The following is a 17,425-nucleotide window of genomic DNA, read 5'->3' as shown; positions in this document are numbered from 1 at the left end:
GAGCCTGCGCGTCCGGAGCCTGTGCTCCGCAACGGGAGAGGCCACGGCGGTGGGAGGCCCGTGTACCGCAAAAAAAAAAAAAAGTAAAATCAGGCAAAGGCAAAATGATAGCAACAGTAAACGAGTGTTTGTCAGAGACTGGTCGGGGGAGGGATGAATAGTTGGCGTTCGGGGATTTTAGGAAGGTGAAACTTCTGTATGACCCTGGAATGGTGCACACAGGGCATCATGCATCTGTCAAAACCCACAGAACAAACACAAGGTGAACCCTAATGAAACCTATGCGTTTCAGTTAATAATGTATCGCTACGGGTTCATCCATTATAAAAAATGTACCACACCCATGCAAGATGTTAACAGGGCAGACTGTGTGAGGGGAGGGGGCATATGGGAACCCTCTACTTTCTGCCCAATTTTTTTTTTTTTTTCCCAGCTGAGCTGCAAGGCATACGGGATCTTAGTTCCCTGGCCAGGGGTCAAACCCATGCCCCCTGCAGTGGAAGCCCCGAGTCTTAATTACTGGACTGCCAGGGAAGTCCCTGCCCAATTTTTCTATAAACCTAAAACTGCTCTAAAAATGAAGGCATATTAGTTTAAAAAAACTAAAATCAGATCCAACTGATCTGTTGCAATGATTTTTGCCTTCAAAAAAGAAAGAACACATGCTCCTCTCTTTCACCACGTTTCTTGCAAGTCTGGTTGCCCAATCACGCCTTGTGAACTAGATACACTTTCATACTGAGTTTTTGGAATTAAGCCAATTTAAGAGAAACATTTAAAATTCTATATTATGGTAAGTGAAATAAGCCAGTCACATGAGGACAAATCCTGTATGATTCCACTTTTATGAGGTATTTAGAGAAGTCAAATTCACAGAGACAGAAAGTAGAATGGTGGCTGCCGGAAGCAGGAGGGGGCATGGGGGATGGAGGGTTGTTGTTTAATGGGTACGGAGTTATGGTTTTGCAAGGCGAGAAAGTTCTGGAGATGGATGGTGGTGATGGTTGCACAACAATGTGAATGTACTGAATGTCCCTGAACTGTACACTTAAAAATGGTTCGGATGGTATGTTTTATGTTATGTGTATTTCACCACAGTTAAAATCAAACACAAAGCCAAGCATACCTTAGGGAATCTGCTTTAACGGGGGGAAGTGTTGATTGAAATTACATGTAAGAGCATGTAGTACAGGGTCTGTACCTCCTATGGGCTTAAGATATATTAATCTTCCTATCCAAGCAAATTTAAGCACAAAAATTCTACAGACCTGCAAAATGTCTGCCAACTTTGCCCCAAAAAACCAGGTGAAGTGGGCAAACCCCTTCCCCAGGGTCTAACCCCTCCAGGCAAGTGTAGATGAGCCTGGGTTTCAGAGGCCAGAGACTGGGCTTTTAATCTTTGGTAATTAGCATGGATACAATTCACATACAAGTTACTCTAATTAAGTAAAAGGATTGCAGAACCAAGGCCAGAGAGGAAACAGGTTCCAGGCCCAGCTCCTTTTACTAGGGCCCCTAAACTTTCTACTGGTGAATTAGGATAAATGATGGAAGGAGCCTTCCCAGGGACACGCTGAGAGGTTAACAGAAAAATGAGAGAGGCAGGAAGGATGCTGACTGTGGCTTGATACCCAGACTCGGCTCCACACCGGGTTCAGCTCCAGTCAGTACTCTAACTTCGGGTTTTCTCAGTCTATGGAGGAGATTACCCACACCTACTTCCTAGCTGTACTGATTTCCTGCTCCTGCTGTACTGATGAAATGTGGGAATAACTGCAGTGCCCTCTGGCACACAGTAAGAATGACATAAGGGCTTCCCTGGTGGCACAGTGGTTGAGATTCCGCTTGCCGATGCAGGGGACACGGGTTCGTGCCCCGGTCCGGGAAGATCCCACATGCCATGGAGCGGCTGGGCCCGTGAGCCATGGCTGCTGAGCCTGCACGTCCGGAGCCTGTGTTCCGCAACGGGAGAGGCCACAGCAGTGAGAGGCCCGCGTACCGCAAAAAAAAAAAGAATGACATAAGTACTGGCCATTATTATGTATATAAAAAGCTTGAAAAAGCAAAAAGCACCAGCCCGTCTGACTTGGTTATTATGGTTACTTTTTATATTTAAATGAAAACTTCAGCCTCCAATTCTGGTTAAGAAGTCTCAGTACATGCTTATAATCTAACTGATGCTTTAATGCCCAATAAACAGTGGATTTAAATTTTAGGAAGAAACCAATTTTACTTTACCCCTTGATCAAAAATAATATTGAATACATACAAGGGGTAAAGGAGGAAGCAATATTAAGAGCATTAACAAACACAGCACCAAATAATTTTCCTCTGTATGAATTGTGAAGACAACTGCAGGTGAATGGTGTATGATCATGGTCAATTTCATGGGTGCCCAGCTGGACACCTGAAGAACCGAACTTAGACAATCATGTGTCTCCAGGCCCTGGAGATGCTTCTTGGAGAAGGGCATGGGGGGACCCGTTATCATGTTCCGCCATTGCAGTCTGGTCCATCTATGGTGAGGAAAACTCCGGCCCAACCCTCCTCCTTTCTAGCTATTTGATTTGGACAAGTCACCACCTTTCTGAGCCTTAGTTTCCTTATCTAAATGGACATGGGCACAGACTCTGAAGGGCTCTAACTGGCACCTGCCACTATTTTTGTCAACACTGTAGTTCATTCTCCTCCATGCTGCAACCAAAGTGAACTTTCTAGCATGTAATAATATGCTCTTGTCCTTATTTGCTTAAGACTCTTAATAGCGCTTTACTACTTGTGGGATGAAAACAGATTCTGTGTGATGACTTATCAGGCCCTTCCTGACCCAGATGTAAGCACTCTTCCCAGCTCCCTTGGAGATTGCAGTTTATGATCATAGCTCTTGATATGCCTTTAACCAAAGGATATTTCTCCTCTCTCTGGGAATCTTACCTTCCAGGCAGTACACAGCTTCCTGCAGACCACACAACCACCCCCAAGGGAGGAAGTGAACCCACCAAGCTAAGCCACACCAATCCCTGGGGTCAGACGCTGCTACCAGCCCAGTCCTGCCTTGGAAATTCATGCTTTACTTTGGAATCATTATCTCTACTAAGTGATAAGAGAGGGGGAGGGAGAGAGTAAAAAGAACAAATGTTATTGCCTTGAGTGTGCTAGGGCTCAGGGTGGGCCACCCCAAAACATGTCACAATGGCATATTGATTATTTTGAATTACAGTTACTTAGGAAACAGCCAATGCAAGAGGGACACTCTGACACTCCTTTCTGTCCTCCTGAAAGCAGAAGATAAATCTCTCTTGTGAAAGATGAAGGACACCCTTATCGCCAGAGATAGGGAATTCTGGCTGAAGAAGCCTGTATAAACAAACCTTGTTAGTTCTTTCTTTCTTTTTTAACATCTTTATTGGAGTATAATTGCTTTACAAGGGTGTGTTAGTTTCTGCTTTATAACAAAGTGAGTCAGCTATACATATACATATGTTCCCATATCTCCTCCCTCTTGCATCTCCCTCCCACCCTCCCTATCCCACCCCTCTAGGTGGTCACAAAGCCCCTAGCTGATCTCCCTGGGCTATGCGGCTGCTTCCCACTAGCTATCTATTTTACATTTGGTAGTGTTTATAAGTCCATGTCACCCTCTCACTTCGTCCCATCTTACCCTTCTCCCTCCCTGTATCCTCAAGTCCATTCTCTACGTCTGCATCTTTATTCCTGTCCTGCCCCTAGGTTCTTCAGAACCATTTTTTTTTTTAGATTCCATATATATGAGTTAGCATACGGTATTTGTTTTTCTCTTTCTGACTTACTTCACTCTGTATGACAGACTCTAGGTCCATCCACCTCACTACAGATAACTCAATTTTGTTTCTTTTTATGGCTGAGTAATATTCCATTGTATATATGTGCCACATCTTCTTTATCCATTCATCTGTCAATGGACACTTAGGCTGCTTCCATATCCTGGCTATTGTAAACAGAGCTGCAATGAACACTGTGGTACATGACTCTTTTTGAATTATGGTTTTCTCAGGGTATATGCCCAGTAGTGGGATTGCTGGGTCATATGGTAGTTCTATTTTCAGTTTTTAAGGAACATCCATACTGTTCTCCATAGTGGCTGTATCAATTTACATTCCCACCAACAGTGCAAGAGGGTTCCCTTTTCTCCACACCCTCTCCCTTGTTAGTCCTTTAAATTGACTACCCCAAGCCCAAACTTTGAGCTTTGCTTTGATTCTTCACTTATTGAACACCTAAAACCCACGTTTCTCTGTCCTGTCAATTCCTCACAAATTTACTATTTCTTTGTCTAAAACATATAAAAGCTGCCTCTTTGGCCACTTCGTAGGTCCCATTTCTATGACATTTCCTGCACATGGATTAAAACTTATTTCTTCTTCTCCTGTTAATCTGTCTTGTGTCAATTTTATTAGGCCAGCCACAAGAACTTAAAAGGGGTGGAGGGGGAAATCCCCCCTCCCTGACAAGTGTAAAGAATATGTAATATTCTGAATCACTTTGCTGTACATCTGAGACATTGTAAACCAACTTTACTTCAATAATAAATAAATACATAAATGAATACATAAATAAAGAAAACCAAACATTAAAAAAAAAGAATATATGATGCAGGTATGAAGAGCTCATTACAGTAACTTTCCCTCTGTGACCTTAATAGTGCTTTGGCTGGCCTTCTGACCCATTGGTGACCGAGACCATGACATATGAACTCCATCATTCATCACTGGCCTGATGAAACACTGGATACTGAAGCAGCTGCCCACCCTCAGAAGAATGGGTTTCATCAGGGTTAACTCACACTTCATGGTTTTCACGGCCACCTTCTGAGAGGTCCCATCCTGCTGATTAAGATTTCCTTCCATGACAGACCCAAACTCTCCTGTGAAGTAAAACAACATCTATATTGACCTTGTGCAAAATCTCTCTTGCCCACAGAAATGCAATAGCACTGTAGCTGCTGTTTTCACGTGGCTCCATTGTGACCCCAACACAGCAGCTGGGCAGAGCTGGCCAGGTCACCCACACTGGTAAACCCAGGGCACAGGCCATGCCCTAGCCTCCTGCCTGTCACAAGCTTAGTTGGCTCAGACTTAGCTCAGCTCATCATTTTATTAAGCATCATAACTGATTCAAGAAACTTACAAGACAACATGGAAATTGTTACTGACATGTATCAAGTACAAACTCTTAATCCCATTATCATTTATCCTAAGACCATTTTGACAAATATGTATTTTCACCTCTGTTCCTATTTAATTAGGAAGGTGACAAGAATAGTAAACTTAAGAACTAGAGGAATAAATTGAAAGTATATAGGAAGCTGACCAATGAACTGCGTGCATTTTAATGAAGAAAGGAAATTAATATTTTTCAAGAGCCTACTGTGTTTGTTAGGCTCTGCAGAGGCCCTTTTCATAGGCCAAATCTGAGTTTCAAAAATCGCTGTTTACTTTTTCATTTTAACAGTTATAAGATAGAACTATTTGTATTATAACTTAAAGTCACAAAAATGGTATTTTATTGAATAAATGTATATTTTTTAAATGGCTGTGAACTGCTTACCTTCTTACTCACATTTTAAAAGAATTAAACGCTTACCTTCACCCAGAATTTTCCCAAGAATTAGAAGGTTCCTGTCAATCACGACATCTTCTAGTTTATTTTGCAGTTCCTCACTGACACCCAAGCTATGTACTATAAAAGGAGTCACAGAACATACATGACCTGTCAGTATGCTTCCTTTCATCTGAATATAATTAAAATTGTATATAAAGTATAAAGTCCTATAAAAAAGTTAAACAGTTTTCTCATTTTATATCCATAGCTCTCCCCCCAAAATGCCAGTAGTAAAATATCACACTTAATCCTACTTAATGATTAGACTGAGTAAAATGAATGTTTCAGGGCAAACTAATCCTGAAGGATTATAAAAATCAGAACCATATTTCTCTTCCCACTGGGTGGTAGCAGCAGCTGGCAATCAGATTCATGCAGGGGGGCTTTGCCCTTGACTCAAAGGAGTGAGGAAGGTAAGTCAATATTCTTTCTTTTCTTTTTTTTTTAATTTTTAAATATTTATTTATAAATTTATTTGGCCACACCGGGTCTTAGTTGCAGTACACGGGATCTTCGTTGCCGTGTGAGGGATCTTTGTTGCGTCACGTGGGATCTAGTTCCCTGACCGGGGATCACACCCAGGCCCCCTGCATTGGGAGCTCGGAGTCTTAACCACTGGACCACCAGGGCAGTCCCAAGTCAATATTCTTTCTAGTGGAGCATTTACTAGTATACCCCTAACTGTGGGATACAAAAAAGTCATCAGGACACCTCCCCTGCCCTCCCATGCCAGGGAAGGTGGCACAGAATCCACAGGAAACATGTAGAGAACAAGGTACAGTTTGTTTTACATATGGTATATAGAACCTCATTATAATGACATAGAAAGTGCTAAATTGAATACTTGGTGGGGGACTGAAGATTCAGATTTTCTATAAGGCATAGATATGCAGGACAGACAATCAGTGTTATCAATAAAAGGTGTTGGGGCTTCCCTGGTGGCGCAGTTGTTGAGAGTCCGCCTGCCGATGCAGGGGACGCGGGTTCGTGCCCCGGTCTGGGAGGATCCCACATGCCGCGGAGCGGCTGGGCCCGTGAGCCATGGCCGCTGAGCCTGCACATCCGGAGCCTGTGCTCCACAACGGGAGAGGCCACAACAGTGAGAGGCCCACATACCGCAAAAATAAATAAATAAATAAATAAATAAAAGGCATTAACCAGGAAAGGGCGACCAATTCAATAGCCATTTGGCAAATGATTCAGTTTGTGCCATAGTTAGGGAATGAGCAAGACTTTGCAAGAAAAAGATGTGATAATTAGAAAGGACACATTAGCTCTTAGTGAAAAAATTTTACCCAAATAGTGCTTCAATCAAGGAAAGAAATTGGTCTAAATGACAGATTTTTTTAAATGCAAGAATAGACATCTAAAAGGCAAAACTTGTAGATTCGAGAAGTAATAACATCCTACATCAAATGAGTTTTTGTTTCATAGTAACCTGCCTTCCATCATCCTAATATTTATTTGTTGTTGTTTGTTTTGTTTTTTGGCAAACATCCAGAAGCTTGAATTTGATAATATTCACACACTTCCAACACTGTTTCTGTAATTATTCAAGAACACAGCTGTCTATTCCCATTCTTTGAAACTAAAAGAGTTCCCACTCTGATTCAGCAAAGCTCAAACCATAACTGTCACAAAGTATGCTAGCCAATTGTTCCCTGACTTGATTGCCAGGAAAAAACAGGAAATGAGCTCAAGATTACGACAGTTGCTTTGCTGTTTCCTTTAAATCCCTCTGCCCACATCTTCTCCTCTCACCCCGAGAGTTCCTTCTTCCCTCCATGGTTCATGGCATCAGGAGTCCTGGTCACTTCACCGTGGGTCCAGCTCCAGATTTCCAGGAAACCGGCCAGTAGGGAAGCCCAGGGCCATGTCTGACTCTCTACTTGTTGGTTTCCAGAGACATGTTGCACATTAAAGATAGTTATTCTTCAACTCCTTTGGCTTTTGTTAGAAATCTATCAATTAATTTGTGGCTTTCTTTGCTCTCAACTATTTTGACTTTTGCCAAAACAGAGAAATGAGAGTCAACTTACAGGTGAGTTCAATGGCTCTCCGACAGAAGGACTTCTTTGCTATGTAACTGACAACCAATTCTGAATCCTCCTCTGTGAAGGCGCTCCTGGGTGAATAAGAACAGACATCTCACACAAGAAGCAGAAGGCTTACCCAGGTTGGGGCTGGTTCCACAAGATGCTACTAAGCTGCTGCCTGTTAAAGGGGCTCTTCTAGTACAAAAACCTTTGTCACTGGGAGAAATAGGCTTCTTTCCTTAGATCCATTTTAGGCTTACCTGGCAATATCAAACAACCCTGTCTAGGAACCATCAAGAGCTGAGAACAACTGATAAGCTCCCAACGGCCAAAGCTGTAACAATTTGAGCAACACGATAAAGTCGTATTGGATTATAACCCAAAGTATAAAATGAATATCCATGAGTCCAGACTGATAATATATATACACACACACACATGCATGTGTGTGTGTGTATGTGTATAAATAAATAAACTGGGGGAAAGAGAGAAGTCTCCTGTGCAGAAGAATTCCAAATATTTTATATAGATACTCTGTCTTTAAAAGACGGGGGTAGCGTTAACTCCTTACCCTGTAAGTGTGAGCTGCATATACTGACTTGCTTCCTAAGAGTCCAGTATAAAAAGGGAGAAAAAATAACTATGGTAGAGAAATCAGGCAGACACCACCTCAGCCAGCTGATCAGGATCAACATCAACAGTGATAAGTCATGTTGACAGTGTGTATCCTTGATGTAATGGGATGAAGATGGCACTCTACCTCTGTAGTCTTCCACTCAATAACCTGTAACCCCCAGTCTAATCATGAGCAGAACATCACACAAATTCCAAGAGAGGGCATCCTACAGAATACCTGACCAGTACTCCCAGAAACTATCAAGTTCAACAAAACAAGGAAAGGCTGGGAAACTGCCATGGCCAAGAGGAGCCTAAGGAGACATGACAACAAAATGTAATGTGGTGTCCTGGATAGGACTCTGGGAAAGAAAAGGGATATTAGGCAAAAAGAAAGGAAACCTGAATAAAGTATGGACTTTGTTAATGATAACGTATTGATATTATTTGACTGACTGTAGCAAATATACTGTCCGAACATAAAATGTTAATAACAGGGGACCCTGGATGTGATGTATATGGAAAGTCTCTATACTACCTTCTCAATTTTTCTGTAAATTTAAAACTTCTCTGAAAAAGAAAACCTATTTTAAAAAATCCATTTAGTCACTGTTTTAGACTAATTGGTGGAAAGTACTATGAATTCATGGGTCTAAATTATAGACTTAACCTCACGTTATCTTGCATATATAGATTATTTTAAAAGAGAGAACACATTTAAAAAATAATATATTTGTATGCAAAGTAAAGAATTTGGAAGGATTTATGCCAAAATAGCAACTGAGACCAGGTAGAAACCCTGGAGTTACAGGTGGGTTTCACTTTCTACTTTCAACTATTCTATATAATTTGATTTAAAAAAAACCTGTAAGAATGTTACTTTTATAAGTAGAAAATAAAGGTATTTTCATTAAAAAATGAACAAATGAAAGGTGTTTGTACAAAATGAACAAATGAATAGGGTGTTGCAGTGAAGACCCAAGGAAACTGACTTCAGTATAAAATAATGTAGAAACTAACCTGTGATCAACTTTTCACTTGTTTTCAGCTTCTGCTCAGCTTAATGGTTCTTGGAGATAATTTTATTTCTAAATATTTGAAACAGTACTGGAATCTTATTAATATATCTGCTGTACTTTGCAGCCCCACTTTTTGGTAAGTTTTAAAACATTCAACATTAAACTTTTCCAAATTATTACAGCTAGGGTTGAATCAGATAATATCTAAGATCTATTTTGGTGGTAAGCTTTTGGGTTCTGTGGAACCATGAGTTAGTGGAGGACTAGCTGATAAGAATGTTTTCACATGGAACATTTTCTTCTGCATTTCTTAACTGCTAGACTATAAGCTACATGTGGGCAGCCCCATGCTTGTCTTGTTCATCTCTCTCCATCCAACCCCTAGAACAGGTTCCGTTTTTTGAACATTCCTTCCTTTCTGCCCAGATTTGAAATGCACTCTTCATTGTATATTCTATTCCCACACACATATGGGCACCCTGTGATGTCCATGCACTGAGTTCTCACCAATACCTCACTGTTCTAATCACTTAACATGTTTTTATACCTGGTAGGATTAGCCCTCTCCACCCAAACTTTTGTGTTTTTCAAAACTGTCTTGACTGTCTCTGCTCATTTACTCTTCAAGGTAAATTTTTTTTTTTAAGATTTTTTTGAGGTGGACCTTTTTTAAAGTCTTTATTGAATTTGTTACAACATTGCTTCTGTTTTATGTTTTGGCTTTTTGGCCACGAGGCATATGGGATCCTAGCTCCCTGACCAGGGATCGAACCTGCACCTCCTGCATTAAACCCACATCCCCTGCATTGGAAGGCGAAGTCTCAACCACCGGACTGCCAGGGAAGTCCCTCAGGTAAATTTTCAAATCAGCTTTTATCAACAATCCTGCAGCAATTTAGATGGTGGTTATATTGAATTTATGGTTAACTTGGGGAAAAGTGATCTCTTGACAAAACTGAGCCTTCCCATCTATGAACATGGTACACATCTTTCCATTTATTTGAGTTGTCTTCTGCAATGTCAGTAAAGTTTAATAAGTTTTTCCACAAAGCTCTTGTACATATACTGGGTTTCTTCTTAGGAACATTATAGTTCTCGTGCTATTGTGGATGGGTTGTCATTCTAGCACTTTGACTTTAATGTATTTTAAAACCAGAATCAAAATATTTTCACAGCATTTAATGTCCTAAAAAATATTAAGTTTCCTCTTAAAGGAAAACAAGAAAGGAGGAAAGCAAGAAGAGACTTTGGAAGAAGTAAAAAGCTTTCACTATTGCCTGCCTTTGTGGCACTGGCCTAAGTAAGAAGCTGCCTTCCCCCAGGGTGTGCATAATACAGGGACCCAGTTGGGTACCGGAGCTGGGCCAGCAGAAGAGGCATTAACGCTTGGCATAGCAACTTCATCGATACCACTGAGCAAAACATTTTAAACTGAGAAACTTACCCAAACTTTGTTTCCTGGAATCTTTTCCTGATGGCCAGAGATATATATAAAGTCAACCCAATCAAAACAAATCCACAAAAGCAGCCAAGGATGATGAGCACAGGATCTTTGTTGCCAGGTGCTGGGGTTGACGAGGGGGCAAAATCTACCCAACCTGGTAAAATACCAATAGAATCAATTCAAAACATCTCTTTGGGATTCGGGATAGTTGATTTACAATATTGGGGAACTCTCTTCATGTCAGTTATAAATGTATAAGCAATTGAAAAAATAGTAAAACTAATATTTAACTGGTACGCTCTAATTTAAAACTCTAGAAATACTGAGCATCAAAATGCTTTATTTCTTTGTAAAAAAAAGTATCAAGAGTAGTTTGAACACTGCTTGCCAGCTTCTAGCCATATAGCTTAGGATATAGAGAGAATGTATTTTCCATGCCCTGACAAATGTCATACTCCTTTCCAAGTTTGGATCAGCTTCCAATGTTTTATCCTTTGCACTTTTAGTGTTGTAAAATACCTCTGTGAGTTCCTTTAATGTTGTGATGAGAAGGCAGAGATTTTGAGTTGCTGCTGAGGCATTTTCTTTTATTTTATTTAAAAAAATATTTATTTATTTATCAATTTACTTATTTGGCTGTGTCAGGTCTTAGTTGCGGCACGTGGGATCTTTTGTTGCGGCGCACGGGCTCTTTGTTGTGGTGTGCAGGCTTCTCTCTAGTTGTGGCGTGCACGGTCCAGAGTGCACGGCCTCAACAGTTGCAGTGTGCGGGCCCTCTAGCTGTGGCGCACAGGCTCACTTTCCCCTCGGCATGTGGGATCTTAGTTCCCCAACCAGGGATCGAACCCGCGTCCCCTGCACTGGAAGGCGGATTCTTAACCACTGGACCGCCAGGGAAGTCCCTGCTGAGGCACTGTATGGTATGACAACCCTGCTTACAACCCAGTATGACAATTTAGAGTCTGGGCATTTTGACAAGGACCTGAGCTTAGGAGTCCTGCTGCAAGTTCCTGCTTTGCTTTCCCGGGGGCACCTTTTAAAATAACCATTTAGAGTTGAGCCCCTGAAAAGTTAAGTACAGGCGTGTTCTACCCTCTCTCTACCGCCTGCTCTGACGTGGGATGAAGGACCACCCTTGCCCTGGCTCTCCCACCTCCTCACCGCACACCCACATCTGGGATCTGTCATAGATCTTGTGACTCTGCTTCCTTTGTGTGGGTGTATTGAAACTGCACAATCAAAATGACCCCAGAGTTTTCACTTCCCCAAAGTGGGAGCTCAGATGCTGAGGGAACTATCTGCCCACCCCATGTGGGTGGTGTGTGCTCCTCATTCAGTGGGCCATTATCTGCATATTCTCAATTCAGTACATCAGCTTCGGGGCCCCTGACACACATGTGAAGACTGTGGCCAGTGTAACTTCCTCTGGGACATCTTTCTCCTTTTCAGCACAACCAGTTCACTCATGTGGGTAAGTCCACCTTCACTGAGTTCCCTGCCTGCACATCTCATGGACCAAATGGCCGCAGCATCAACATGCCCACAGTCAACTATTTCTTTCGTAATTCCACCCACATTCAATTCAAATTCCACTTCCAACACTATCACTTTTTCTTTCTTCTCTACATTTCCATCTTTGTTCACCAGCTCCGTCTCTCACTTATCTGCTTTTGTGAAATGTCATGTGGGTTCGCCCCTGCGAGACAAGGAAGTAACACAGCTCTATGCCTGTTAGATGCATGTGAACTGAATAAGGAAAGCACGATGATCAACTACAGACTTTGAAAGAAGTGACCCAACTGGTCACAACCAAGATGCCCCTGTTATTTATGGAGTGATTTGTGCACTGAAGAGCTGGCGGTGAAGTTTATACAATTACTCACCGTTAATATATGCTGGCACCTTAAATTTGAACCATATTGTTGCGGAACAGGTATGATGTAACTAAACTGTGGTAACTGAAATGTATGCAGACAGGAACCATGCAAAACCAGGACTGCCAGAACAGTAAAGCTTTTCACAGTTTTTTTTTTTTTTTTTTGCAGTATGCGGGCCTCTCACTGTTGTGGCCTCCCCCGCTGCGGAGCACAGGCTCCGGACGCGCAGGCTCAGCGGCCATGGCCCACGGGCCCAGCCGCTCCGCGGCATATGGGATCCTCCCAGACCGGGGCACGAACCCGTATCCCCTGCATCGGCAGGCGGACTCTCAACCACTTGCGCCACCAGGGAGGCCCAGCTTTTCACAGTTTTGACAGTTTATTATGAATGAAGATGAAAGCTCTGTCATCTTAAACTCTTTCTTTAAAAAAATTGAAGAATAGGACTTCCCTGGCAGTCCAGTGGTTAAGACTCTGTGCTTCCTTCCACTGCAGAGGCCGTGGGTTCGATCCCTGGTCGGGGAACTAAGATCCTAGATCCCACGTGCCACAAGGTGCGGGGGAAAAAAAAAAAAGTAGTATAGTTGATTTACAATGTTGTGTTAGTTTCTGGTGTACAGCAGAGTGATTCAGTTATATGTGTGTGTGTGTGTGTGTGTGTGTGTGTGTGTGTGTATATATATATATATATATATAATATATATTCTTTTTCATATTTTTTTCCATTTTGGTTTGTTACAATATATTGAATATAGTTCCCTGTGCTACACAGTAGGACCTAATTGTTTATCCATTTTATATGTACTAGTTTGTATTTGCTAATCCCAAACTCCTAATTTATCCCTCCCCCACCCCCTTTCCCCTTTGGTAACCATAAGTTTGTTTTCTATGTCTGTGTTAAACTCTGATTTTTTTTTTTTTGTTTTTTTGCGGTACGCGGGCCTCTCACTGTTGTGGCATCTCCCGTTGCGGAGCATAGGCTCCGGACGCACAGGCTCAGCGGCCATGGCTCATGGGCCCAGCCGCTCCGCGGCATGTGGGATCTTCCCAGACCAGGGCACGAACCCGTGTCCCCTGCATCGGCAGGCGGACTTTCAACCACTGCGCCACCAGGGAAGCCCTAAGCTCTGATTTTTAACCTGTGCCTCTAGAATCAGAATCTCACTGTCCCTGAATTTCTGACAGGTAGGCGTGCCTTGTGTCCCCAACACCAATTACTAATGTTCCATTGGGACTGGGCTTATGGGCTATAGGAGCTGTAATATGGGTCCAATTTGGCACTAAAAGGGAGAACATATTTGAGGGTCACTGGGACAGACATAGGGGGACTCAACGGTCTGTTCCCAAGTCCTGTCTGCTACGGCTGCAAAGGCTATATATTTGACAAGAACTTGTAAATGCACAAATCATACCCATATAGATGGCTGCGTAGAGTTTACGGTAGCAGTTCATTACCAAACAGCCTAGGGCAGATCAGAGTCAGAACAAAAGCGGCTGCCCTGGTCTACAGAAGCAAACACAGCATTTGGGCCACTTGGGGCACCACGGCATCACCCTGCTTAAGGCCACTCCAACAACAAGCAGAAGCCAGCACGCAGGGGTGGGCATTTAGCTGAGCGAGCCCAGCGCTGTGTAAAGATGGCTTCTGTAGGAAATGCTTCTTGTTCTGTATCAGTCAATCACAAAGCATGTTACCTAAGGTTTGAATGACTAATAACAGAGCAACCTGCACCGCTTAAAGCAAACAAACAGTGCCAATTATAGAGCGCTGAGGATTAGCCACACTGCCTATCCAAAATTCAGTCATGTAGTTTGGATGCATTTAAACTAAATTCAATACTATATATAAAACAGCTAACTAATAAGGACCTACCGTATAGCGCAGGGAACTCTACTCAATACTCTGTAATGACCTATGTGGGAAAAGAATCTAAAAAAGAGTGGATATATGTACATGTATAACTGACTGACCCTGCTGTACACCTGAAGCTAACACAACATTGTAAATCAATTATACTCTAATAAATGTTAAAGGCAAAACCAAAAAACCTAAATTCATTAAGTCCAGTCAAATTCTGGGTTCTGAAAGGGATGAATCTTCCTAGGAAGTTATTACACCGCATAGTAATAGTAGTGGGAAGACGCAAGGGTATCGACAGCTCTGTGATCAACTATCAACTATCCTCATCACTGCGAAATTTCCTTTTGGTCTTTATGTTTCATTCTTAAACAAGCCGTCCACGCCACAGGCTACTCTCTGGCCACCTGTGTGTTGCCCGGATGGATGTTCCGTCAGCCAGTCGGGCACCAGCTCTCACCGTGTGCAGGGACAAATATTTTCACTGGGTCACTGAAGGGCCCGACTCCCCCTTTGGTGATGGCTGCAATCCTCACGGTGCATGAGGCGTTGTGGACTTGAACAGAAAGCTGAGCAAGACTGTCGTTCTGGCCGACCTCTTCTGACAGCTCTTTCTGGGGACAGAGAGGAAAGGAAAGGAAAGGAAACACTGAGGCACCAGGGGCCTTGTTGCCCGAGGGCAGTTCTTCCAGAGGGAAGCTGCCCCACCCACATCCCAGGGGCAGCGGCTGTGTTTCCACAGCATCCCTTCCTCACTCAGGCCACAGCCAAGGGAGCCACTAGGCGGGCAGTGATGCAGGACAGGCTGGCAGCATCCTCAGGTCTTGGGGATCTGGGCCTACTAGGGTCGTGCGAACATGGTACTTAGAGGGGTCAGTGAAGAAACCTCTGGAAGAAAGGGAACATGTGGCAGATGCACCCGAAGGCAAGAGCAGGACTGTCTCCTCGACACCCCCGCCCTCAGAATCCCCCGAGAACACTGCCCAGGAGCTGCCCTGAACCTTGACATGGACCACCTGCCAGCTTCCTTGAACCAGCGCAAGTGGGCTCGTGTTCCTTGCAATTCTAAGAGTTGTGACTACAGTCTACATTTAGAAGGGCACTGACACTTTTTCTTCCAGCGACAAACACACAGCGTGCTCCATTTTCAAAAATCTGGCTTTACTTATTCTGTTTTAAAGCCATTGCTGCACAACTTGACCCATTAAAACATGGGGGATGGGGGAGATTTTTGAAAAAATAACCAGGGGAAAAAATACTTTCCCCTTTGTTTCCAAACCTTGACTATCATGGTGTTCTCTGGCGTGGGAAACTAATTTTGCGTTTGGGATTGGCTTTTCAGATAGGAACCATAGGGTTGGTGAAGGCTGAAATGTAGCACTAGGAACATGTCTTCAATTCTGAATTATGGAGATATGTTTTCACAGAGAGATATCACACATGGAACACAGATATCATGGATCAGCAATGGATAGCAGGGGCCTGGTTTGGGTGGTAACTTCCTCCCCTGGTCACTCATGCTGGTCACCTCTCCCAGTGGTGCTGGGTGGAACCAGGTCAGCCCTTACGGAGAGGGCAGTCTCATCACTCATGACCAATGGGGGCACCTGGGTCAGCCACCTGGAGACTGTTTCTAATCTAAACAGGCAGTGACCATCAGGACCTAGAAACGTCCCCAGACAAGGGATGAAAGGGAAAACTATGGTCTTCATTTTTTTTTTTTTTTGGTTTTTTAACCCCATTGGACTCAGTGCCTAAAAGATTTGCCATAGATTTTTTGTTAATTAGGTAGACACATGAGTCATTTTTTTGGATATATCAAAGGCATTTTCTGTATGGCTAACCCAGTTTTGATTATGTGTTAGCTGGTCATTCTCTCTATAATGTGGGGAGGACAGAAAATCATCAAGGAGAGTAACTTCATTGTTAAAGCCTCACAGTCATGGAACCTGGACGGGCAGCTGAGAAGTACTGCATATACCCCACAGTTTAAAACCTAACAGCTCTTCAAAGTACAAAAGACTTCATGCCTGACAAGGAACATGGGGCCTGCTCCTGGTGTCATACATTTTGTCTGCAAAGATTCAAACGCAATACCTTGTTTATGAGAAAGATTATCTTAAAATAAGGGGACACACATAGTTTTGAAAGAATTCAATCCCAAGAAGAAGAGAAATCCTAACAAAACCAAAATTATCCTTTTGGAAATGAACATAAAAGCAGTTGATAACACCTATGCCCATAGGGCCTATAACTCCCTATGAAACCCAGAGGAGTTACTTTTTAATTTCCACCTCCTACTCTTTGAGTTAATAAATGTAAGGAGTTAATCTGTGAAGTGCTTGAAACAGTGCCTGACCCAGAGCAAAGGTTACCCAAGAGTCACAAGGGCTACCATCACAGTTGGCATTATCCTGAATCTTTTTAAAATTTAATTAACTAATTAATTTTACAAATTTATTTATTTATTTTTGGCTGCATTGGGTCTTCGTTGCTGTGCGCGGGCTTTCTCTGGTTGCGGTGAGCGGGGGCTACTCTTTATTGCAGTGCGCGGGCTTCTCATTGCGGTGGCTTCTCTTATTGAGGAGCACGGGCTCTAGGCGCATGGGCTTCAGTAGTTGTGGCATGTGGGCTCAGTAGTTGTGGCTCACGGGCTCTAGAGCATAGGCTCAGTAGTTGCAGCGCATGGGCTTAGTGGCTCCGCGGCACATGGGATCTTTCCAGACCAGGGATCAAACCCGTGTCTCCTGGTTAAGGTGGATTCTTAACCACTGCGCCACCAGGAAAGTTCTAACCTGAACCTTGAAGCATGGAAATGATGCCAGCCACGGCTCACTGGGAACCCATTTTGGAAATACATAAAAAATCATCCTACTTTAGGGGTGGAATTGTAATCAATGTTGAAGTAGTGATTAGAAAGATAAATGATAAACACT

General features: G+C 42.9%; 1 protein-coding gene across 1 annotated transcript in view; it reads right to left on the bottom strand.

Annotated features, from left to right (window-relative positions):
* Positions 1–17,425, bottom strand: part of MERTK (MER proto-oncogene, tyrosine kinase) — a 108,911-nt gene that overhangs the window by 18,414 nt on the left and 73,072 nt on the right. The window contains exons 9-13 of the mRNA XM_060117144.1: positions 14,950–15,103; positions 10,755–10,908; positions 7,680–7,765; positions 5,623–5,718; positions 4,823–4,903 (exon numbers count right to left, since the gene is read on the bottom strand). Coding sequence (XP_059973127.1) covers positions 4,823–4,903; positions 5,623–5,718; positions 7,680–7,765; positions 10,755–10,908; positions 14,950–15,103 — 571 coding nt within the window. The remainder of the gene's footprint in view (positions 1–4,822; positions 4,904–5,622; positions 5,719–7,679; positions 7,766–10,754; positions 10,909–14,949; positions 15,104–17,425) is intronic.

Source organism: Mesoplodon densirostris, chromosome 14 (assembly GCF_025265405.1).
Source record: "Mesoplodon densirostris isolate mMesDen1 chromosome 14, mMesDen1 primary haplotype, whole genome shotgun sequence".
NCBI classification, from domain to species: domain Eukaryota; kingdom Metazoa; phylum Chordata; class Mammalia; order Artiodactyla; family Ziphiidae; genus Mesoplodon; species Mesoplodon densirostris.
Note: the sequence above shows the minus strand (reverse complement) of the source record. Positions and strands in the feature narration are given on the sequence as shown.